The sequence below is a fragment of the Sparus aurata genome, chromosome 6, assembly GCF_900880675.1.
Source record: "Sparus aurata chromosome 6, fSpaAur1.1, whole genome shotgun sequence".
Classification (NCBI taxonomy): Eukaryota; Metazoa; Chordata; class Actinopteri; order Spariformes; family Sparidae; genus Sparus; species Sparus aurata.
In genome coordinates this window covers 4403054-4426532 of record NC_044192.1, presented here as the reverse complement: position 1 = coordinate 4426532, position 23479 = coordinate 4403054, and the positions used below count along the sequence as shown (strand labels likewise).

The following is a 23479-nucleotide window of genomic DNA, read 5'->3' as shown; positions in this document are numbered from 1 at the left end:
TTGCATGACACTTTAAGAGCTATTCTAAAAGATCCTGTTGTGTGGGAAGAGTGTGTTAAGTCTCAAATTGTCCTGTTTCTGACATCATCTTAAGTGATATTTGTGATGGCTCTGTCTTCAAATCCAAAGAGCTGGTTCTACAAGCAGGTGATGTAGTCCTGAAACTGATTTTGTATCAAGATGCATTTGAAGGTGTGAACCCACTTGGGTCAGCCAGGAAAAAACATAAACTTGTGGGAGTATACTTCACACTTGCTGACTTTGAGCCATTCCATCGTTCCAGTATTGACAATATGCAGTTAGTACTGTTGTGCAGGGAGACAGACTTCAAATACTTTGGTCAGGACACAGTGTTTTCAAGATTGTTGTCAGACCTGAGACAACTTGAAGAAGATGGACTTGTGACACCCTCTGGTCGTGTGGTTCGAGCAACCATAATATCCATTGCAGGTGACAATTTGGGGTCACACTGCATTGGTGGCTACACACAGAATTTCAGCAACTCCAAGTAATTCTGCAGGTATTGTGAGGTACAAAGAGACCAACTTGATAGTGTGAGTCAGAGCTTTCCTGTACGAACAGTTGATAACTACAAAGAAGCAGTGCAGTTATTGCAGGAGAGTGATGTGAATCATGTCAAAGGCATATATTGGGACTCTATCTTTAACACTCTGAAATATTTTATGTATGTCAGCCAGGCCTTCCTCCATGCATAGGGCATGACTTGTTTGAGGGAGTTGTAGCCTATGACTTAGCCATTTACCTGCGCTACTTCATAAAGGTCAAGCATTGGCTCACATACTCTCAGCTGAACAGGCGAATCACACAGTTTGCCTACAAGGACTCGGATTCCAGGTCATCTCCCTGTCAGTTGAATGAAAAGGCTAAAACAGTAGGTGGTCAAGCAGCTGAGAACTGGTGTCTTCTTAGACTCCTACCTGTTGTTATTATTGGTGAAAAAGTCGATCCTCATGACCCAGTGTGGCAACTCATGATCACTTTGAAAGAACTTGTGGAACTAGTGTGTGCACCCAAGATCACCACTGCCCAGGTAGCTTACCTCAACATTGTTGTGGTTGAATATCTGGAAACAAGGAAAGCAGTGTTTCCTTCTGATCATCTAAAACCCAAGCACCACTATCTTCTCCATTATGCATCATTGATCCTCAAAATGGGCCCCCTAATACGACTATGGACAATGAGATTTGAGAGTAAACACTCTTACTTCAAGAGGTGTGTGAGGAGGATTCAAAACTTTAAGAATATATGCCAGTCTCTTGCAAATCAGCACCAACTCCTCCAAACAACCCTCAACTCGAACTCCTTTTTTGCACCCGTGTTGAAATCAAAAAATTCAACTCCATATCATGCTCACCTGTACAGTGATGCAGTGCGCAATGCAGTTGAAGCACACATGTTTCCAGAACCGGATTCTCTGCCCACTGAGGTTGACTTTAAATGCACCCTTTACAAAAAAGGATGTTTTCTGTCTAAAACGTGAGTCTGATGAGTCGATCAAGTTTGGTCAGATTGAGCTCATTTTGATTAAAGATGAGAAAAAGGTGTGCTTTCTGGTGACACCACACACTTCAGTGTATTTGTCAGAGTACGGACTCTATGAAGTCAAACAAGCAGCTGAGGATATGCACTGCATAAATGCAGAACACTGTCTGGATTTCTATCCATTGCCTCTGTACAGTCTGAATGGACATAAAGTAATATCTCTTAAACACAGTGTTGTTGATCTGTAGGGGTAAACTCTACTAAACAAAAACTCCTCTTCAGTTATCCAGGAAGCTAATGTTTTCTGTCTTTTATCCCCTCTTGTAGTCATGGATGAATGGGTGAGTGACCTAACCTCAGTCCTCAGTTCTGTCTTCAGCCAAGAGGATTCTATACAGCGAGTGGTGGAGGTTATCAAAAATATTGGAGTCTGTTCAGCTGAGGACCTGAAGTATGTGGAGGCAGATGACCTTGCAGCCTGTAGAAATCCCTCTCTGAAGCCAATAGAAGTCAGAAAGGTTATGGCGTGCATTAAATGTAAGTAAAACATAAGATGCGAGTAGCTGATAAATATTCACATTGTCATATAAAGTATACAGTTCTAAGGAACATGTATGACATCTGTCAGATATTTTCCAAGGGTTTTGCTGGATTTTTTTTTTTTTTTTAGACAAAGGTGGCAAAGGCTGGAGAATGTGCTCAGTGTGGTGTATACAGTTTGTGCATAGCATGCAGCTCAGATTGTTGTGCACTTTAATAGGGGAAAAAAGAATCACGATTTAGAAGTGCCCATTAGGGATTAAAATTTTATACCAAGATGATGAAAAAGATCAAAATCAAGGTTGTTGATAGTTACTGTTGTTTTTTAGGCCAGGGAAGATATGCTTATGGATGGTATGATGATACTTGGGTGTCAGTTTGATTCATAAGAGATTGTTAATTAAAAGAATAGAAAAGTCTCAGTCACCGCTAGGGCTGGGCGATTATGCTAAAAATAATCACAATTATTTTGATTGATATTGAAATCATGATTAATAAACATGATTATTCACTGATTTCAAAAAAAGTATTTATTGAGCCACCAAAACTCAACTTTAAATATAACTTTTAGAAAAACAACCAGATAGATTAGTAACAAGTAAAAAAGTAAATGATAATAATATGTGTATGTTTGCGTGATGGCAACACGTACCGCTTGTCCGAAGTGTTGACCAGTGTGTTGAAGCCTGGGTTGCTAACTGTACTGATAGAGCACATGTCCTTAGCTAGCATGAATGTCACAGCCTCCGTAATCTCTCGCTGTTGCCGGGAGCCGGTGGGCTATGGAGCGGCATTGTAAAGAGTGTCCTCAATGGAGGACTGTGTTGCAGTGGCTGTGGCTGAAGTTGACGCTCTTACACTTTTTTGGGTCTTTTGCTCCTTCAATACTTTGTCATAGACCACTTTATGGTTAAATAAATGTGTCGTGTTGCCCTGGGGTGCAGACACGACGGTGTGACAGACTTTGCAAACAATCTCCTTCTGCTCCACGTCCGACGATTTGAAGCCAAAATGTCTCCAAATGACCGAAGTTGTCCTACCTGTCTTTTCAACTAAAGGCTCAGGCTGCTTTTCTGCCATGTTGTCAATCGCTCGTTCCACAATTGATCCACACACTCACTGCTGCAGCTGCAGGCGACACAGGTGCGTTCACTGTGCATTTACAGCGCAGTAATTTGCAAACACGACGCGCGGTGGCACGTTAATCGTTTTTCTTCGATTACAGTGTTTTCATGATCGTGAGAAGCCAAAATCGAAATCGCGATCAGAATTCGATTAATCGCCCAGCCGTAGTCACCGCTGTATTTTGTGCCAAACAATCACTGGTGTCCTTTTTCCAGGAAAACACAATATGAAACCTAACTGGCAATTAAGAGATGAGATGAAATGAGATAAATGGTCTGTAGCCTCTTTATTTGAAAACTGCATTAATTAAATGTTAAAGGATGCAATATTGTCAAGCCTGTATGAGAATAACAAAATAAGTGGTGGCAGAGTGCTCCACTATTCTTAATCTTGCAGAATACACTGCACTGTTAGCTCCAGTAAAGCCATTGTTGTAAAGGACACTGGACAGGCTTGGACGATAACAACAGAAATGCTCTGAATTGTCTCTGCTAATATATGAGTCTCTTAAGTTGACATCATAGAAAGAATCCATCTCTCAGAAGTAATTATTTAATCATTAAATTAAAACATCCATCCAAACTCTACCTTTTTGTGACGATTCATTTACAGGGGTGTGTGCATACTGGTTTTATGGTTGTGGTTTTTGTGTGTTCTGTTTCCTGTTTTATTTTGTATTAGTTGTCCCTTTGTGTTCTGTTTCATGTTTGCCTCACCTGTGTCCTGTTGTCTCGTTTGTTCTTCTCTGCCTCCTAGTCTTTCTCCAGCTATCAGTGTTCTCCTGGCTCCCATCACCTTCTCCTCCCTCTTTCCACCTGTTCCTCATTCCCTTCGTTTGAGTTTGTATTTACGTCCTGTTTTCTGTGTAATCTTTATTGAGTCATTGTCAACTCCCTCTTCTCCCTAGATTTGTGACACTAGTCTATCAACAGTGAAGGTTTAGAGTGTATTTACCACTGGATTAGAATATACAAGGTTAGGATTGACTCACTAGATGGAACAATAAGTGGAACCTATATATGAATGATATTGACTGACATGGATGTGTCCTTTTGTTATTTCAGGTTCATCCTCAGTTATGAGAGAGGATGATTCCTCCTCACTACTTAGCAGTGAAATTGAAGAGGCGAGCACCGGCGAAAGATCATTCGTCTGTGACACTGATGACATCGACACCACACCAAAGTCCACTGCCACAAGGAGCCCAGTCTCAGTCATAACTATGAGAAGTCAAGCCTCACCTACTACTTCTGGGAGTGGCTCCTCACCGTTAGCCAGGGAAGATAGTAGCTGGCATTACACCTTTGAAATACCCTGGAATAAGGTGCCCTCAAATACAAGAAGAGTGTTGGATACTGAGAAGAGACCGACTGCAGCAGAGAGAAGGGAGATTATTAGGATAGTGGCTGCTGAAATACTGACAGTATGCAAGAAACCAGGAAAGAGGCACATCACTGAAATAGCAAGGAAAATGGTAATTAGCGACCCAAAATCCTTCCGAGATGAGATTGAGGGCCAGGTTGTCGGCACTGGCTATGACTCACTTGTGAAACAGTTCATATCTCGGATTGATAACTGGAGACGTCTCCAAACTCCTCCAGCCCAGAAAAGGCTTTCTGAAAGTCACACCCCTGACAATGCAAAAAAAGCATGCAAAGATGCATATGGATGCATTACCCTGACCCAGAGCTTCCTGCTGGCGAAACAAAAGATAAGCAAAAGCAAAAACAAGAAGAGCTAATGAATATGTTCAAAGACAAAGATGTAAAGAAAATAGAAAAACTGATGGTTGAGACATTTCCCTCACAGAGGAGAGACATACTGTCAGGACTGAAGGAGACAGAAGATATCCTTAAGGAATGGCCTTTCCTCTGCCAGGAAATTGGAATGAGGCTTCATTTCAAAGAACTAACAGGCGTCCAGATTGATGACAGCTTTGAAGAGTCCACAGCCACTAAGTTCGGAAGAATCCTGCGGTACTTCCAGTTTGCTCAAACCGAGCCGTCCAGCAGAGCAGGCACTATTCTGAACCAAGCCCTGGCAGGAGGAGATGAATCTTGTGCAGCTGTACTGCTGCTGCTTGTCCATTTCAAAGAGCAGGAAGACAAAATGTTACTAAATGTCGATGACACCGCCATCGCGACTGATGTGGACACCACCAAGCTACCATGGACACCCTGCATTGTAGTCTGTGGTAGGTATGCCAAAAAATGTTATGACTTGTTTTAACATTTTTATGTTTAGACATATGGAGGAGTGTACAGTACGATGCAAAACATGTTTAGAGATGGAGAAATTATGTTACATAATTTTTACAATTTTTTTTTTTTTTTTTTTTTTTTTTTTTTTTAATTGGTACAGTTTTTGTCTCGCAGTGGGAACACAGCTCCTGGCTTACTTAAGCAATGGGGATCCATATACATGTAGCAAACTAATTGCTGGCTAAGGTAATCATACTCGCACTGTTTGCAGGTAGTAGCCCACTCACTGCCAAGATGTTCATGGTTGCTGTGGGCCAGGTCATAGTCAACGAACAGCTTCCCTGCTTCACCAAAGCATTCCAGATGATGTTCTGCTCATATTACCTGCACAACGTTGACTACCCAGTGGAGCTTGCCGCTACGCTTGAGTTCTTGCAGAGGTACGCTTTTAGTATGCATGCACACACTGCATTTTTGTTTGTAAACACATAGCATTCAAACCTGGCAACTCCTCTACAGCTCATAACTCTGTGACATATGTATTTCAGGGAAATTTAATTGAATGCACCTGGACTTTATTATGTCTTCTAAGACGTTTCACCTCTCATTCAAGAGGCCACATCAGTTCATTCTTGTCTGACTAGGCTGGACTAGACTAGGATTAGATCAGCCTAGTCAGACAAGCGGCTATAACCAAGATGCTGCATCAGTTCATGCTCGTCTGACTATGGGCTACACTAGCACTAGGCTCTGTGACATACAGTATGTATACATACTGCTCATGTTAGGAGTCTGGAGATGAGTTAGGAGATGTTGTTTCACAGGCTTTAATGCCAATATTAGTTTTCTCTGAATGTTTTGTGTTAAAAAAATGTTTTTTTCCAACAGATGCATCTTCAGAATCAACCCAGATCAAGGGACCAAAGTCAAACGAAAAGAAAAGGGACGTCAATATGCTGTCAACCCAAGGGTGCTGAGCCTCATTTCCAAAATTGCCAATTTTGAATGGACAGAGTAAAAGGGTGAGATCACTACCTCACGAACACAATCATCCGTCAAGCAATGTTTAGTTTACATGTCCATGTAAATGCCAGGACCAAAGGCATTGAAATTAGTTGACCAATGTTTTTGAAAAGAGTTTATTCATTTGAGACAAGCTTTTTGTAACCACAGACTTTTTCTATATGTTGTTTCTTGATTTTTTTTTTATTTACAAGCGATTGAAGATGTCTGTTATCAGTGTCTCACTCTGGCTGGCAAGTTTAGATATTAGGTGCATCAAACTAGGTGCATAATGCATAACATTTTTCAAAAGCACACTGATTGTGTTTTATCACACTCCCAGGCAGCCACGTTCATGTCAGCACTGCATGAAAATCAGCGTGCAGAGACATGGAGCCTGTGAACCACAAGTGAGGTGATCCATCACTGTGAACAAACATCACATGGGGGTTTTTTGTTGATAGAATTGTGTTGCTGTTTTGTTGCTCTTTTTTTTTTTTTGCATCAACCTGTGTTTGCATCTGGCTCCATTTAGACAAGTTAATGTTAAGTGGGGGGTGTTGTAGTGGTGTTATGTGAGAGGCCTAGGATGTTGATTTAGTTGCATTCAAAATACATAAAGCTGCTTTGAACAGACTTCACTGGCATTATTCTGAAGTCAATCAAAAGATTTCAGTAGAGTATTAATAGACTCCAAGTTTGGTGTGTACATTATACAAAGCAGCCATGCAAATAACATAACATTTGCATGAAAAAAACTTCAAACTTTAAAGATGCACTCTTTTTTTTTTTTTTTTTTTTTTGGCTTTATTGATAGAACAGCTGAAGACATGACAGGAAACAGGGAGAGAGAGGGGGAGCGACACGCAGCACAGGGACCCAGGCCGGGAGTTGAACCCAGGTCCGCTGCAGAGCCCCAGCACATGGGACGCGCGCTCCACCCACCGAGCCAAACGGCATCCCTAAAGATGCACTCTTTACATACATGCATTTTTGTATTTTACTTGCAAGAGATTGAAGATTTCTGTTATCATTGTCTCACTGTGTGGTTGGCTAATTTAGATATTAGGTGCATCAAACTACTTGTTAAATATTCATGTGTTGGGCCTAGTTGGCACACAAAAATTGAAGCTTCAATTTAGAGGCCTTTCATTCAAAAGAGCACTTGGGGGTTCATGATGCCCTCATCATTTTCATAAAGTGCATATGTGTTATTTGAATTAAACATTCAACAGCAAGAAGCTAATTGTTGTTGTTACTTCATGTGTACGGTGTACATTTTAGGACATCCTCAGGATCAGGCTTCAGCGTCAGACCTCAGATGAAAAGGTATGAGGTCTCAGGAAAAGCTCTGTCACACTCGCACCAAACAGCCACATGAAAAATAGTCATTGGACCAAAAGGCCTAAGAAAAAAAACTTGTCACACTGAAGTATCTCAGGATAAAAATTGTCACACTGAAAGCATTAGTAACTAAGTTGTTACACTGAAAGGTATCAGAAACTAAGTTGTCACACTGAAAGGTATCGGGAAAAAAGTAGTCACTCTGAACGTCATCATACTGAAAGGTGTCAGGACAAAAGTTGTCACATTGAACGTCATCATACTGAAAGGTATCAGGACAAAAGTTGTCACTCTGAACGTCATCACACTGAAAGGTATCAGGACAAAAGTTGTCACACTGAATGGTATCGGGAAAATCAGTTTCCTACAGAGGTCGCATAAGTACGGTGGCCGACAAGGGCAAATGCGCAGTAACAGCCAAACGTTGCAAATACATAAACGATGCAGAACCAAAGACACGCAAAACACATGCAACAACAAAATGCTGCAAACAAAGAAACGATGCTGACCAAAACGACACAAACCTTAATATAATATATCTGGTTTAAACAGATTATTAGCATAATGCCATGATACTAGGCGGGCTCCCAGAGACATTCAAGCCTCTAGTGGTCCATGTAACGCAAAATCCTGCGAGATGCAATCACTGGAAGAGAACGAAACCTTCAGCCTCACCAAATTGCCACCAGACAAGCAAGCAGTATACGCACTAAAGACTGATATAGATGGATCAGATAAATACAAAGCGAGATTCGTAGCAAAAAGCTACAGTCAAAAACCAGGAACTGACTACGAGGAGACATTCTCACCCACAGCTGACATGACAAGTGTAAGAGTGATCATGCAAAAGGCAGCACAGGAGGATTTAATCCTACACCAGATGGATGTTAAAACGGCCTATTTGCATGCACCAATTGACTGTGAACTCTATATAGAGCAACCAGAAGGTTATGAGAAAAAGTCAGAAACAGGTGAAACGCTAGTATGCAAGTTGAAAAAGTCCCTCTATGGTCTAAAGCAGTCAGGGAGAAACTGGAATGCTATGTTACATACATGTGTGACTGAGAATGGTTTTGTACAGAATCCTGCAGATCACTGTGTGTATACAAGGGAAAAACCAAACGAAAAGGTGATTTTACTTGTATGGGTTGATGATCTTATCTCACTCCAAAGGACCTGAGCTTCCTCAGCAGATACAGTCTGCTCTGACCTTTCTTGTATGTAGCAGCAGTATGATCAGTCCAGTCCAGTTTATTGTTCAGGTGAACTCCCAGGTACATGTAAGATGTCACCATCTCACTGGATGTTCACCTGTGTGCAGGGTTGTCTATGCCTGTGGAAATCCACCACCAGCTCTTTGGTCTTCCTGAGCTGGAGGTTGTTCTGCTGGCACCAGTCCACAAAGTCTTTAATAAGTTCTCTGTAGGCTCTGTCATCCTTGATGAGGAAGACGATAGCAGAGTCGTCAGAGAACTTTTGTGTGTGTGTGTATGTATGTAAAGAATTATCCTCTCTTTTGTCTCATGATCAGCAGCTGGGGTGTTTATGCCACAAAGTTTTTCTTTTTTATTTCAACAACATACCCACCTTCAGGTGAAGCATGAGCCTCCTCTTGTTTTGACTTTTTCCATTGACAACATTAAAATGTAAAGATATTTCAGATATTTTATAGATATTTCAGAACTTCTTTTTCAACTAATTGTTATGTTGTTGAATATTGTTTTTGTATTTGGTGCCTGAATCACCTTGAAAGATGAGGATGGTGTTCTTCCTCGATCCTCTTCCTGTTTTATATTTCATATTGTTTTGAAGTCCTGGAACAAAAACAGTCCTGGAACAAAAACAAAAAAGGATCATAACATATAAAAACAATAATAAATACAATGATACACTGCAATACATTTCTGGCTTCAGAGTGATATTTATGTGTGTGTCATAATCTCTTTATTTTTTTGTATACATATATATATTTTTTTCTTACAATGAACTGAGAAGTCGCTGATTTTGGGCTTGTTTTCTTTTTTCATTGGCCCTCTTGCTTGTTTCTCTCGCGAGATCTGGCAACACTTCTGCACAGGTACATCACCGACCGCACCTGAGAGGAGGAAGCACAGAAAGGAGGAAGTTAACTGTTGGAAAACTTGTCAGCGTGTCGAGGCCTTTTTACGTATATTTACTGAATATCACCGTATTGACGGACGGGATTAACGTTAAACTGGACTGTGTGGTGTTCAGCAGCGGCCCGCTGACACTTTATTTGGGACGTTGGACTGTAAATATCTCTCTGACGACAGTTAGCAGCAGGATGTGAGGAAGAAGTTCTGTTGTGAAGTTCTGGTGTGAGGTTCGTCCTCCACCCTCTTCTTCAACATGAGAACATTTCTGGATCTTTGTTTCTGTCTGCTGACTCTGTGTGGAGTGACACCTGTACTGTACGGTAAGAAAGATGATCATCACCAGTACTTAACGATCTGTGACGTTCACATTAGCGTTAGCTTAACGGCTAAAAGATTTTATACCATCGTATTGTTTTATAGAAGTCACCACTGTATGTCTCGACTCATTATTTATTATTTCAATTGTACTTAATTTTTCTCATTACCTTGTGTGTCGATTCATTAACTAATTTAATCACCTTTGGTTCGTTCCAACTTAGTTCGAGTTAGTTTCACTTTCGTCTCCTCACGGCGCTTCATCAATCAACAATGTTGATTTGCAATTCGTTTGTATACTAGGCATTACGGTAAGATCGTGTAACAACTGATTTCAAAATAAAAGCAAAGACGGTGAGTTCACATTAATTAGGCCAGTCTGTCAATAAACAAACAAATATAACAATCTGACAAAAAAACTACATTTAGCAAACGTATAGAAATAACAAAACCAAAAATTAATAACTTCTGCCTGCAATGTGTATTTGAAAGATTGTTTCTTTGAATATGAACACTTTGTCATCTCAGTTGTGAATAATGAGTCAAAGTTATTGATGAAAGATAAAGTTGGAAACATCATGTGGATCTAAATGACAGACTGTCATTAAGAGTCTTCTCAGACCAATAACACAGCAGAGTTCACCACAGTATCATATATTTTCACTGTGAAGCCTCTAAATTAAGACCGGAATGTTTCTGCAGACTCATTTTAGTTCAGAAGGACAGTTCATCACTTCACAATGTCAAAGACGCAACAGCAGGAAAACATGATGTTGGATTCAAAAACTAAATCCTTAATACTTCATAACTAGGTTGTGTCTTCTGCTCACTTTAGTTTGATATTGTATCTAAACTTGTCAGCAGCGGAAACATGTTTTATAATTTCTTTATCTATTATAAAAATGTACAAATAATCAGATACACTAGTTCATTTAGCTAAAATAAAAAAGCGAAGGAAATGTCAGTGAATGACATATTTTGGGGCCTTTAAACAGGCTTATTAAAGGACAATTAATGTCTAGGCCTAACTGTTAACTGTATATATGTTTTATCCTTCCTGTGATGTTAAAGGTGTCCGATGTATTTTCTGTCATTGTTTCATTCTATCCAGGAACATTGTGTGTATTAAATAGATACCTTGTTTTTATACACCACCACCTACTACTCTGCTAAGCCTCCTCATTGTTGTACACTGCTGTGGGTAAATTTTATTTTTAATATTTAATTTTATTAGACATGTTATTTGCTTCAAACTGTGACTTTTCAAAAAGCAGTCAGTGATGAGTTCAGGAATGTTTTCTTGAGACTGTGGTGGACGGACCCAGTGGCGGTTCTAGACCAGTTTTAATAGGGGGGCCAGGTCGGGGCCGGCTTTTTTGTTAGGGGGCACATACAACCCGGGAAAAAAGATAAACCCCTCATTCAGACAAAGCAGTGTTTACAATTTCAGCATTTTTGATTGGGTAGTAAACTGCTGAGACACTTTATTTCTGCCTTTCCCTTCAGAACAAAATCATTGCAAGAAATCTGTAATATTAATGCAGACTCCCTGTAGGGGGGGCCACAGAGGGGTCCAGACTGGGAGTAATGGGGGCACTGGCCCCTGTTGGCCCCCCCCCAGAGCCGCCCCTGGACGGACCTCAGGTCCTTTGGGCAGTACTGGAACATATCATGAATTATGTGAACATAAACAGGTTGGTCCAGTCATCACAATAGTATACAGCTATGGCTGTACATGAGAGATCTTTCATGCTATTAAAAGATGTGAAAATATTTTTGTTTTTTGGACAAATTGATTTTGCGGCCCACAAACGACCAAAACAACATAAAATATTCGACAAAGAAGTCAGTAAAGTTACAGTCATGGTCTCTGTGTGTGCTTGTTAGCAGCTTCCATGGCAGCCACCATCATCAGTGTATAAATGTATGAATTACTGTAAGTTGCTTTGGACAAAAGCGTCTGATAAATGCCCTAAAATGTAAATGTAAACATTTTTTAAATGTAACAATGCTCAGGCCCAGTTGGGGGGTGGAGCAGTGTAAGAGGGACAGTTGTGCTTCAGCACTATACGGAGCAGCTGGGCCCAGTGAGAGTGGACCCAGTTCTACTTTGATTTAATCTAACATGTTTGTGCTCATTGTTAGACTGCAAACACACTTATTCAGTGATCACAACTTCAAATGTCTTCACTTCATTCTCTGTGATTTCTATTTATGCAACTATACAAACAGAACTTGATCACCAACATTGAACAGAATCACAGACACTGAACTCAGATTTCAGCTGAGAGTCTCCTGTTTACAATATTCTTAATCTTGTTAATGTAGAGAAATGTGTTTGTGTTGTGTTAATAATGGTGTGTGTGATAATATGCACATGTTTCTAAACTCTAACCTCTCTGAGTAAGAAGTGAGAGTGTAAAGAAAGGCTGCAGGTTGTCCAGCGTTGTGAATATCTCTTTGGACAGTGTGAGGTTCTGTCAGCCTGCAGGTCAGCAGGTCAGAAGCAGCTCACATCAGAAAATATCTCTCTTCAAATGTTTCTGAACACAGTTTTCATATCCAGGTCATCCAGGACTGATGATGTCATCACTGAAATAATGCTGAGGTTGCATTAGTCACACAAAGTGATTTATCAAAGCTTCTCCTGAGGGAGAATATTTCAGTAGGTGTGATGTGGAGGAACATTTAGAGACATAAATAATTTGATTACTAACTAACATGCTTGTAAACTGTTTCAACCTGACAGCTCTCTGGTGAACATATTGATAAAATTTACTTTATGTTTCATGTCCAGGTGTCAAAGTTGTTGTGAAAGAAGACAGTGATGCTGTTTTACCCTGTTTGATCAACACAGAGGAGGACATCACAGGAAAAACCTTTGACTGGAAGAAAGATGGTCAGAAGGAGGTGTTCTTTTATAGTAATGGAAATCATGACAATAACGGCTTCACAGGTCAAGATGAGCAGTTCAAAGGTCGAGTGTCACATTTTCAAGTTCAACTGATGAACGGCAGCGCCTCCATAAAGATCCAGAATACAACGATGGCCGACAGCGGGAACTACAGCTGTGATTTTCCAGATCATCACAGTCAAACCTGCAACATTGAGCTTGTTGTTGGTGAGTATTTTCATTAAACAGTTAATGTGCTGTATGACAGGCAGGCTCGGGGATTAAAACAGTACACAGAACTTAGAACATGTAATTAGGATACAAAAATGGTAACTGTAATCTTTTAGTTACAAAAAAAAGATGTAATCATTTTACCGATGCATTTTGTAAAACATAGGGATTGTTGGCAGATTACCATTTTAAACAGGGCTCAGTAAAACCCCAGGACTGTGTGCTCAACTTCCTCCTGTTCACACTGTTCACTCATGACTGTGTGAACAGTGTGACAGTATTGAGTTCACGATGATTCTACTGTGAAGAATGCGGAAGACACCAACATCATCTGTTGCATTATAAACAAAGATGAGCGTTCATATTAACAGAAAATCAATAATCATGCTAAGTGGTGCACAGAGAACAATCTACTGCTTCCATCAGAATAAGCAGGTCAGGTCAACCTGCTAGAAATCACCTATTGACCTCATTCCCACTTCCTGCTGGAAAGGCAGCCTGTCTGATTTTAATCTGAAGTGTTACGTTGTACATCAGTGAGGTCATGTTTCACGTGATGAATGTGCCGTAACCAGGAAACAACATCAGGTAAACACATGCAAGCAGTAGGCAGCATGGAGGCCAGCAGTGTTGGGGCTCGTTACTCAAAAAAGTAATATATTACACATTACACATTACTCTCAAAAGTAGTAATGCCTTACATTACATGATTACTCCCTGAAGAAAGTAATTAGTTACATTACTCGTTACATTCATGTTGCTCCACAGTTCCTTAGCAACAAGCTTTGTGTGTGCGTGATGTCTCTGTAGGTGCTTTAATAAGTTTGAGGTAGTGTTAGCAGCGGTGGAGAGAAGTTTCCAACATGGGCAAAGTGTGCTCCTTACAGTCAAGTTATTTCCCTTATGTTCAACAAATTCAAAGTAATGTTTGTATCTCCAATAGTCAAAAGTGTCTTTACGCAGCGGGGGGTCTTCAGGCAAGTCGTATGCAGCAGCATGTTCTGCTCGTGTTGTTGACGCTGCCATTGTTATCCCATCTGCCCTTGCAGGTGGTGACTAACCAATCAGTGATGGTGAAAGATACCTCGTGCCCAACCCCAACAAATCACTGTTCAATTATTGACGCTCCCCGCAGAATTTAGTGTGTTCACCCAGTTCTTAGATTGTAGATCAAAGCTGAGCCGAGGTGATAAAAACTCACGTCTACTGCAATTCAAGACAATTGAAATACAGATGTAAATGCAGAGTTTACACTTTGATATTAAACACAAAATCTGATCTTAGCAGGTTTAAATTGGATTTTTGACGAGTAGGAAAGGGCTGTACAGAAAGCCCATTCCTGAGCAAGATCCTGGTCAACTTTTACAGAGGAGCAATAGAAATCATCCCGAATGGAAACATCCCAAACTGGCATGGTTTGTGCTCAGTCTGGGTTTTTGTGTTGAAAAGTGAATTCGTCAGTAAAATGTGACAAGTTCATAATCTCACCCATGCAATGTTCTTATTTATCTTTCAGAACGGATCTTGAGAGACCGATCAGGAGAAATCCCAGGTGAGTGATGATGTCACTGATCTGTGTACCTGTAAGGTGTGCTACAGCTCTCTGTGCCTCAGTATCATCCAAAGGTTCTGATGCAGTAACTCCATGTAGACGTGTTGTTCTCACAGTGCAGCAGGTTGACCTGAGCAGAGGAACCAACCAACATCATGTCAGCTGATCACTTCATGGAATCAGCTTTGATTTGCTTCTTAAAACCATAAAAGTCTTCACAGTTATTTCATTAGATGTAACAATGAAGCATTTTAACCTTCTGCTAAAAATGTGGCAGATTAGTGACTGGGAAATGTATTTATTTATTTTTTTCAAAATATTTGTATTGTCAATTTACTTAACAATTGAAGCAACAGACAAACACACACATATGAGATAAGAAAAAAGAAAAAAAAGAAATTTGACACAGACTAACTTGTAAAACAAAATACACACAAAGAGGCTTAACATTGTATCAGAGTTGAATGTCCACTTGAGTACATCAATTATGTCATGATAGATACTCTTTAGGGGGGTTAACTACAGTTTCAAGAACTCCAAGATAGGTCCTCACACACCACAAGATTTCTGTAACTTACCGGATATCTCATATCTCAGTTTTTCAATGTGTAGGATTCCTACTAGCTCCCTCATCCAGTCTTCAAACTTAGGTAGTGAGTCAGATTTCCACACCCTCAAAATACATCTCTTTGCTATGACCATACCATAGGCCACCACTATACTAGCATTCCGACCCATCTTGTCCAAAGTGTTAGAAATGCCAAGTAAAGCAGTTTCAGGGTCAGGATCCAGGTTTACTTTAAGTACATGAGAATACCATCTGAAAATCGAACACCAGAAATCTTGAATCTCAGGGCATAACCAAAATTGGTGTGCAAGTGTGCGATCTGATTTCTTGCACTTTCACACGGGGGGAAGTTTGGGGAAAGATTTTGTGTTACTTAACCTTCGAATAGTGTAACCTGTGTACAGTGTTGGGAAAATTACTTTGGAAATGTAGTTGGTTACAATTACAAGTTACCCTGTTGAAAATGTAATAGTAGTGTAACTATTTCAATTACTTTCTCAAAGTAATGTAACTAATTACATTTGATTATATTATGATTACTTTTCTTTATTTTGAATGAAATCTCTCAACTGCTAACCATTTTCACATTTTAAGACCTATAGTGTGATAAACCTTTCAGTTCAAAGGTTGAACCATATATTATGAGTCTGACCTCAGGCCTGTACTGAAGGAGGCTCACTTCCTCACTAAATGGAGCGACAACGGGCTGATTTCAGCCAAGAGGAGCAGGTTGTTTTAATGGAGAGAGTATGAGCGATACAAAAAAGCCTGATCACAGCCTGAAGCAACAGTGTTGCTGCAAATATGACAAGAGGAGGCTGATTTTAATTTCTGACAGCTCTACATTGAGCTGCTTTTAAATATGAAGCTTTAGAGCAACAACAACTGTTGTTTTAAACTGTGTTTTATATTGTTTTCATATATTTCACTGATCGCAATTATAAAATGCCAGTGTGTGTTTTATTGAAAGCGAGGCTGGTGTGCGTATGAAAATAGGTTACAGTGGGTTTTTTAGGTGCTGTAGCTACAAGCAAATCTCATGTTGTCTCTGTACAAAGACCTTTTTAAATGTGAGAAAACAGAGTAGACCTACTCAAGATTTGCGTTTGGGCAACACATAACAGGCGAAACAATTAATTTATTCATGGCCACATTAAGTTAAATGATCTGTCCTGCTGCGAGCGCACAACTTCTTTCAGTGGTGACTGACTGTATATAAAAGTAAATAGGCTATAGTCTAATAAATGACCTCCTGACGCGAGTCGGATCAACAGCTGAGCAGCGTATCCCATCAGCTGAACATCTGTAGGCGGAGACGCTCAGAGAGAAAGTAAACAGCAGCGGATCAGCGCGATCTCTCCCTCCGCACAAATGTTCTGATCCAGCTCCACTGGACTTTCAAAGTAAAGGTGACGCCAGCTGTAAATAAGTTAAATAGTGAAACAGCGGCGCTTTTATAGCCGATTTTATGATTAACCTCTGAACAGAACCTGGTCGGGACCAGGTTATGAGCTAAGCATACGTTACCATGGTGATCTAGCCGGGTTAAAAGAGAGCCACCTTTGTAGTACAGGGCTGCCTTAACCTGATGTTAGGCCCCGGGGCTGAGAGGTTTTGTAGGCCCTCCATCCCCTCGATTTATAGAGTCTCATTTTAAAAAAGCGTAATATCTAGGTAATCTACATCACAAAAACGTCACCAACCATCACCTGTCTGCACAAACATTGATAATAACGAATAACAGCATAAGCGAAGAACAGCAACAGATCAAAGTAGAAGCCTCTTCTCTGGCCTCAGCGGGCCCTGTCAACCAATCACATGCACCTGCACAGACACACTCCATTCAGCCCCATGGATAGCAACATGGCCTAATGCCAGGTGCCAAAAGGATGAAACTGAGCAACATTTATAGAAGGTTTGCAGTAGCCTATAATCTAGACAGATGTGCATTTCTCTTAAAACAATGCACAACCGCAACAATTTAAATCCAGCAAAAGCTATAATTACATAAGTGCTTTCGTCTAGTCTTGCCGACATGATAGCATCTTTACTTTGACAGGACTCATGTCGCATTTTCGCCCAATAAGCGCGCACTTTTGTGTCAATATTGTTTACCCAGCAGTCCGGGTCACTGTTATACAGAGGTGTATAAAGTTATTAAAGAATAACTAAGTAAAAGTACCATAACTGAAAATGACTTTAGTAAAAGTAGAAGTCACCCTAAGAAAATTACTTGAGTAAAAAGTCTTAAAGTAGCTCACATTAAATGTACTTAAGTATCTTGTGATAAAATGTACTTTTGATACAAGTACAAGTAAAGAACAGAGTAGTTTTAGAGTACCGTAGTATACCAAATACTATTTGGGGCGTTTATTTGTTTCAGTCACTTAACATACCAGGTATTTATTTGGGACAGGCGTTTTATTCCTTCCTCACAAAAATCCGGGATGAAAATGTCACAAACTTACCCAGCTTCTTGGTGAATTCTCTGGCATCCAGCTGGGCAATAGTTGTCTTCTGCAAGTGAAGTTGGTGCGGCGGAGGAAACGATTCAGCCGACCAGCACTCGCTGCAAACTCCTCATCTCTGCTGTCACTCACGGTGGCTTCTTCTTCCTTCTTCTGGTCGACAGAGAAACGTCTAGCGGCTGCTTCTCCCGAGTTTTCCTCTGCATATTTTACGACAGAAAGTTTAAATTAGGCTACAAGTCGTACTTTTTATTGTTTTTGCTGCACTGGAGTCACGGCGATCATCAGTGTGATATTAACTGACAGAAAGCAGCACAATACATGAAATAGGCGAAGAAGAAAAACGTGCAGTGTCAGTAGTCACGTATTCTTCCTCGAGGCATTTATTTGGGTAAATACCCAAGTAAAGTACAGATCCTCAAAAAACTACTTAAGTAGTGTAACGAAGTAGATGTACTTCGTTACTATCCACCTCTGCTGTTACATGGGTCATCTGACTCGTCTCCCCCTGACTGCTTTTCAGCCTGGTCCTCTCTCTGGGGCCCGTGTGCTCCCCCCTCCTCCTCCCCTCCTCTGCTGCGGGCGGTCCCCTGCTCCTCTCCAGCTACATCCACCTGAGCGGCCGGCGGCTCCTCCGCTCCCTCCGGTGTGTGAGATAGCAGCTTCTCCTGGTGCTGCTGGCTCCATCTTCAGCAGCAGCTGGTTTAAAAAAGCTTTGGGATCTTCTTCAGTAATTCTTTTTCGCGCAACTCTTTCTTAATACGTTTTTTTCTTTTCTGGGCACCACTCTCAGACGTTTTCCCTGACATTTTCCACTAAATGTCACTCATCATAGAGGGACACACCCCAAAACTAACTATAGACATTCTGATAGGTCAGCCCACGGGCCAGAGGCTATGGGGCCACGTGGGTCACTCCTAATTTGGATCAATCAGCAGCCACGTAACGTGCGATTAGAGTGATTAACAGAAAACCTGACAAGTTACAAAACAATATGATCTTTTCAGCTCATCGTTAACCTGAACTTGGGAGGCCCCTGAACTTCAGCCCAGGTAAGCCCGTGCATTAAAGCGGCCTTGTTTGTAATACAGGGAAGCCTGGCTTCTGCCTGTATGAAGTGCTTTTTGTATTTCCAGCCCAGGAACATCTTGTGCGCCGCCGACACTGTTGCTGCTGAGTCTGACTGCGGCCGTGCGGTTTGTCGGTTGAGTCGAATGGCACATGACCAGAGAGAGCCAATCACAAGCGTCAGTTTTGGAAGGAGGATGTTGATATGAAAAAAACTAAAAACAAACATGAATCCAGGGGGGCGAAAAACTATTTGATAAATCCGAGTTTTTGCAGCGATTTTTAAAATGTAACTTAAGTTATAATCATTGAAATTTCCAAAAGCAACTGTAATTTAATAACATATTTAATAACAATTACGTACATTTTGTAATTAAATTACGTAACGTCGTTACATGTAATTCGTTACTCCCCAACACTGCCTGTGTATGACCTTGAATTGAATCAATTGCAACCTAGCATCGACTGAGCAATGGTGAATGTCATTTAAAGCTTGTTTCCATATTTTATCTTGAATAGTGATGTTGAGATCAGCCTCCCACATTTGTTTAAATTTAACATCAGGCTGTGCAAGTTCGTAGGAGAAAATACAAACCAATTTTGAAATCAAACCTTTTGCTTTTGCTGGGTCAAGTAGGAGCTTAAAAAAGAATTTTCTTCTGGGAGGGAGTCAGATGATGAGACAGGGGCGCTGCCAGGGATTTTGGGCCCCATGAAAAGAAATATTACTGGGCCCCTGTATAGCCGGCTGTAAGGCCGGCAAAAATTTGTTATGCTGTTTACATAAAACTGTGCATTTTAATGATATTTTTGACAACAATTTCCTATATGTGTGGAAAGAACAACATGACAGTTACTTGGTAGGGGAAGCACTGAACACTCAGAATACAATGGAATTTAGATTCATTGTCTTCAAGTCTGCAACTTTAATGGTTAAAATATAAAATTCTCTTAAATTAAATTACCTGAAAAATTCAAATGCATGACATACATGAATTATATAGAATTTCCTGTAATACCATTTGAAATAGCATCACAATCACCAGATTCAGGTTTCCTCCCACCATTCTGTTTTACTGTCAGTGATTTGATCAAAAATAACAAAAGAAAATGTGATTTTCACAACCAGTACCCCACTGCTCACTGTCTCCCTCTTGTAGCCCTGCATTTAGGTCTAATTTATCTCCAAAATTACTATTATAGCAATACCACACAATTTCTCTTTTAAACATGCACATCACCCCCCACACACACACTTAGACCAGCCACTGCACTCAATGTAAAAACTGTATGCTGTCTTACATTATGTTTTTGTTGTTGTTTTTATTAAGTTATGTTATATACGTTTATATATTGCTAAAAAAATCTATTAAAAATAATAATAATAATAATTTATCTCTAAAACTGTACGTGGTGGAATTAAATACATAAATGAGGCTCTATGGTCGTTGCGATTTAATATTGTTAAAGTTTCTCTGATTGGATTGAGAGCAGTCACTTAGTCTGCAAGCACCAGATTATTCTCCTCTTTCCTACTGCAAAGCAAGTGGTGAGAGTCCCAAACTACTGACCAAACAGTGTTTCAGTGAGTTTATAGTTCAGTTTCATTGATAGCTAAATTTCAACAAAACAAAATAAAGTTATAGGCTATATGCTTTTTAAACCATTTAAATTATTCTGAAATAAATACAGACTAAGTGTTTTTATTTCAGAATGATCTTTATTCATTGATTTCAATTTATCTTTTTTTCCATAATAACAGATTAATTCAACACAGAGCTGCTCACCTCCTTCCTCAGTTGTGGGTAGGCCTACTGGGGCTGGTTCAGGGGTAGGGGGCTCACAGCGCTCACAGACAGCTGCGGCTGCTGCTGCTGCACTTGACGTGTCTGTTCAAACATGCATCATTTTTGACAGGAGGGGTGGTCAACTGATTAAATATGGGCAGCTTGCTAAATGTGAGCAGTGAAATCTAAAAATCCAGAGTTTGTAAGAAAAGTGAGCTAGCTTAAAAACCACAAGGTTAAGATAAACAACAGACTAATGTGTTCCAGAACTTTCCACCACATGAACCAAACCCACCTTGTTTCTGGAAAAACTGGGTGACATACTGACGTCCCTTTGCTTCTCTCTCCTGCATAATCTTTTTGTCTTTCCTTTTTTGGCTACCCGACTTCTGGGACACTTTGCCTTCTCTCGGTCTCCTTACTGACTGAATACACCGCACCACGCAGCAGTTCAGTTGATTTGATGGGAGGACCGAACCATTTTACATAAGGGGGGGGGGGCCTTGAGAAATGTTTCTAAATAAACATAGTGTTATTATCAGTGCACTAAGTGATGCATATTTATGATTATAAACTAACAAATTAGTGTCATATTATTTTTGTCATTATTATAATTTTATTAGGGGCCTTTCTGGGCCCCTGTCAATGATGGGCCCCTAGAATCCTTCCCCTTATCCCCCCCTTTTCGGCGCCCCAGTTATGAGATATTTTGTCTTATGTAATGATGTAACTGTAAATAACTAAAGTTTGATTTTGGTGGGTCATGTTTTTTTTGCCATAAATTCAAATGAACAGAGATGGTTATCAACATAAAGATCTTTTATGGACCCTATTCCACTCTTTAAAGACTGCGTCCATGTTTGAAGGGAGAAAGGCATGGTTATGCCGTATAGGGGTGTGCACTGATGTCTTTGGAAGTTCACAAAATTTTCTAATCTGTGTCCAAATTTTTTGAGCATTGATCATTGTGTAATGCTCTCCCTTACAAGAGGCTCTTGGCCTTGGTGATAAAAAAAGAATTGCCCTGAGGGAGGTTTTTTGAGGTAGACTTTGTTCTATTGCTAACCAGGACGGTATCTCAGTCTGTGGTCAGGGTCATTAGCCAGTTGCCAGTATACCATCGCTCTGCTATTAGCAGCCCAGTAATAATGTAAGAAGCATGGTAGGCCTAGGCCTCCAAATTCTTTTGGCTTTTGAAGATTTTGTTTAGAGATTCTGTGCGCCTTATATCCCCAAATAAATGGTAAAATCACAGAGTCACTCATTTTAAAGAAGGACATTGGGATAAAAATTGGGATGTTTTGAAACAAATTAAGGAATCTTGGCAGGGAAACCATTTTAATTGTAATTATTCGGCCTATTAATGACAGAGGCAATGTTCTCCATTTTTCAATATTCTTTTTCAGGGTATTTAATCTCTCTGTGAAGTTATATTTTAAAAGTATGGTGTATCCCAAAACCGTGCCAAACTCATTTATCAGATCAAGCAAATACGGGACAGACTGTTCGGGGTCTGTCAGAAAAATAGCAATGTCATCGGCATAGAGTGATATTTTATGGTTAATACCGTCAATAGTGATAGGCTTAATGAACTTATTTTCCCTTATACTAATTGCCAATGGCTCAATGGCTAGTGCGAAAAGTAATGGTGAGACTGGACACCCTTGACGGGTGCCCCTCTTGAGCAAAGAGGGATGTGATCTGCTTTGATTAGCAACAATAGAAGCAGTTGGATTTAAGTAGGCCATCCGTATCCAGGAAACAAAAGTGTCTCCTAGACCAAATGACTCCATCACTCTAAACAGGTACCCCGACTCCACCTGGTCAAATGCCTTTTTGGTATCTAAACATAAAATGGCCTGTTTAGAACCTGTAGCATATTTATAATACATGATATTTATTAACAGTCTAGTATTGAAAAAGGAATATCTGTTTGGAATAAACCCTGTTTGGTTTCTATGAATAAGGGATTGAAAACAGTAATTTAGTCTGTTGGCTAATATTTTAGTAAAAATCTTGAAATCCATGTTAAGCATAGAAATTGGACAGTAAGAGTCAGAGTTGTGTCGTCTCTATCCAGTTTAAGTATTAGAGCAATGTCCGCATTGTATAATGTTGGTGGTAATTTTTCTATCTCAGTGGAGCGGGACAGCATCCTGAGTAGGAGTGGAGGTATCTGTCGAGAACATTTTTTATAGAACTCCGGTCCAACACCATCTGGCCCGGGGGCCTTTCCACCAGCAAAAGATCTGATAGAATCTGTCACTTCATTTATAGTTACTGTCGCATTGAGAGCCTCCCGTGAAGCCTCATCTAGTTAAGGAATGGGAAAATTTTTAAGCCAAGAATTAGGGATGCACTGATCTGACTTTTTACTGTCCCGATACTGATACCGATGCCTGTATACCTTCCACCTTATACCTTCCTTCCACCATGTGGAAGAGACTAAAGGTACCAGACTTTCCTAACTAAGACAAAATAATCAAACAGTTACGGGACATTGTAAACATGTGTAACATTAATAACATTAATAACAATCATAATAATAATAATAATAATAATAATAATAATAATAATAATAATAATAATAAAACATTTAATTTATATAGCACCTTTCAGGATACCCAAGGACACTTAACAAAGTGGAACAAACAAAACAAAGAATAAATGGAGCGTCTGTCAGTCCGCACGGAGGGAACACTAGCACGTAAGTCAGTAGCACCGTCCATAAACAAACTTGTTGTGACCATCTAGCATCGTTGCGA

The 23479-nt window shown here is 40.1% G+C and overlaps 1 protein-coding gene across 1 annotated transcript in view; it reads left to right on the top strand.

Moving 5' to 3' along the window:
* Positions 1–9825: 9825 nt before the first annotated feature.
* Positions 9826–23479, top strand: part of LOC115583266 (uncharacterized) — a 29775-nt gene continuing 16121 nt past the window's right edge. Inside the window, exons 1-3 of the mRNA XM_030419926.1 lie at positions 9826–10152; positions 12945–13268; positions 14788–14823. Coding sequence (XP_030275786.1) covers positions 10086–10152; positions 12945–13268; positions 14788–14823 — 427 coding nt within the window. The 5' untranslated portion in view covers positions 9826–10085. The remainder of the gene's footprint in view (positions 10153–12944; positions 13269–14787; positions 14824–23479) is intronic.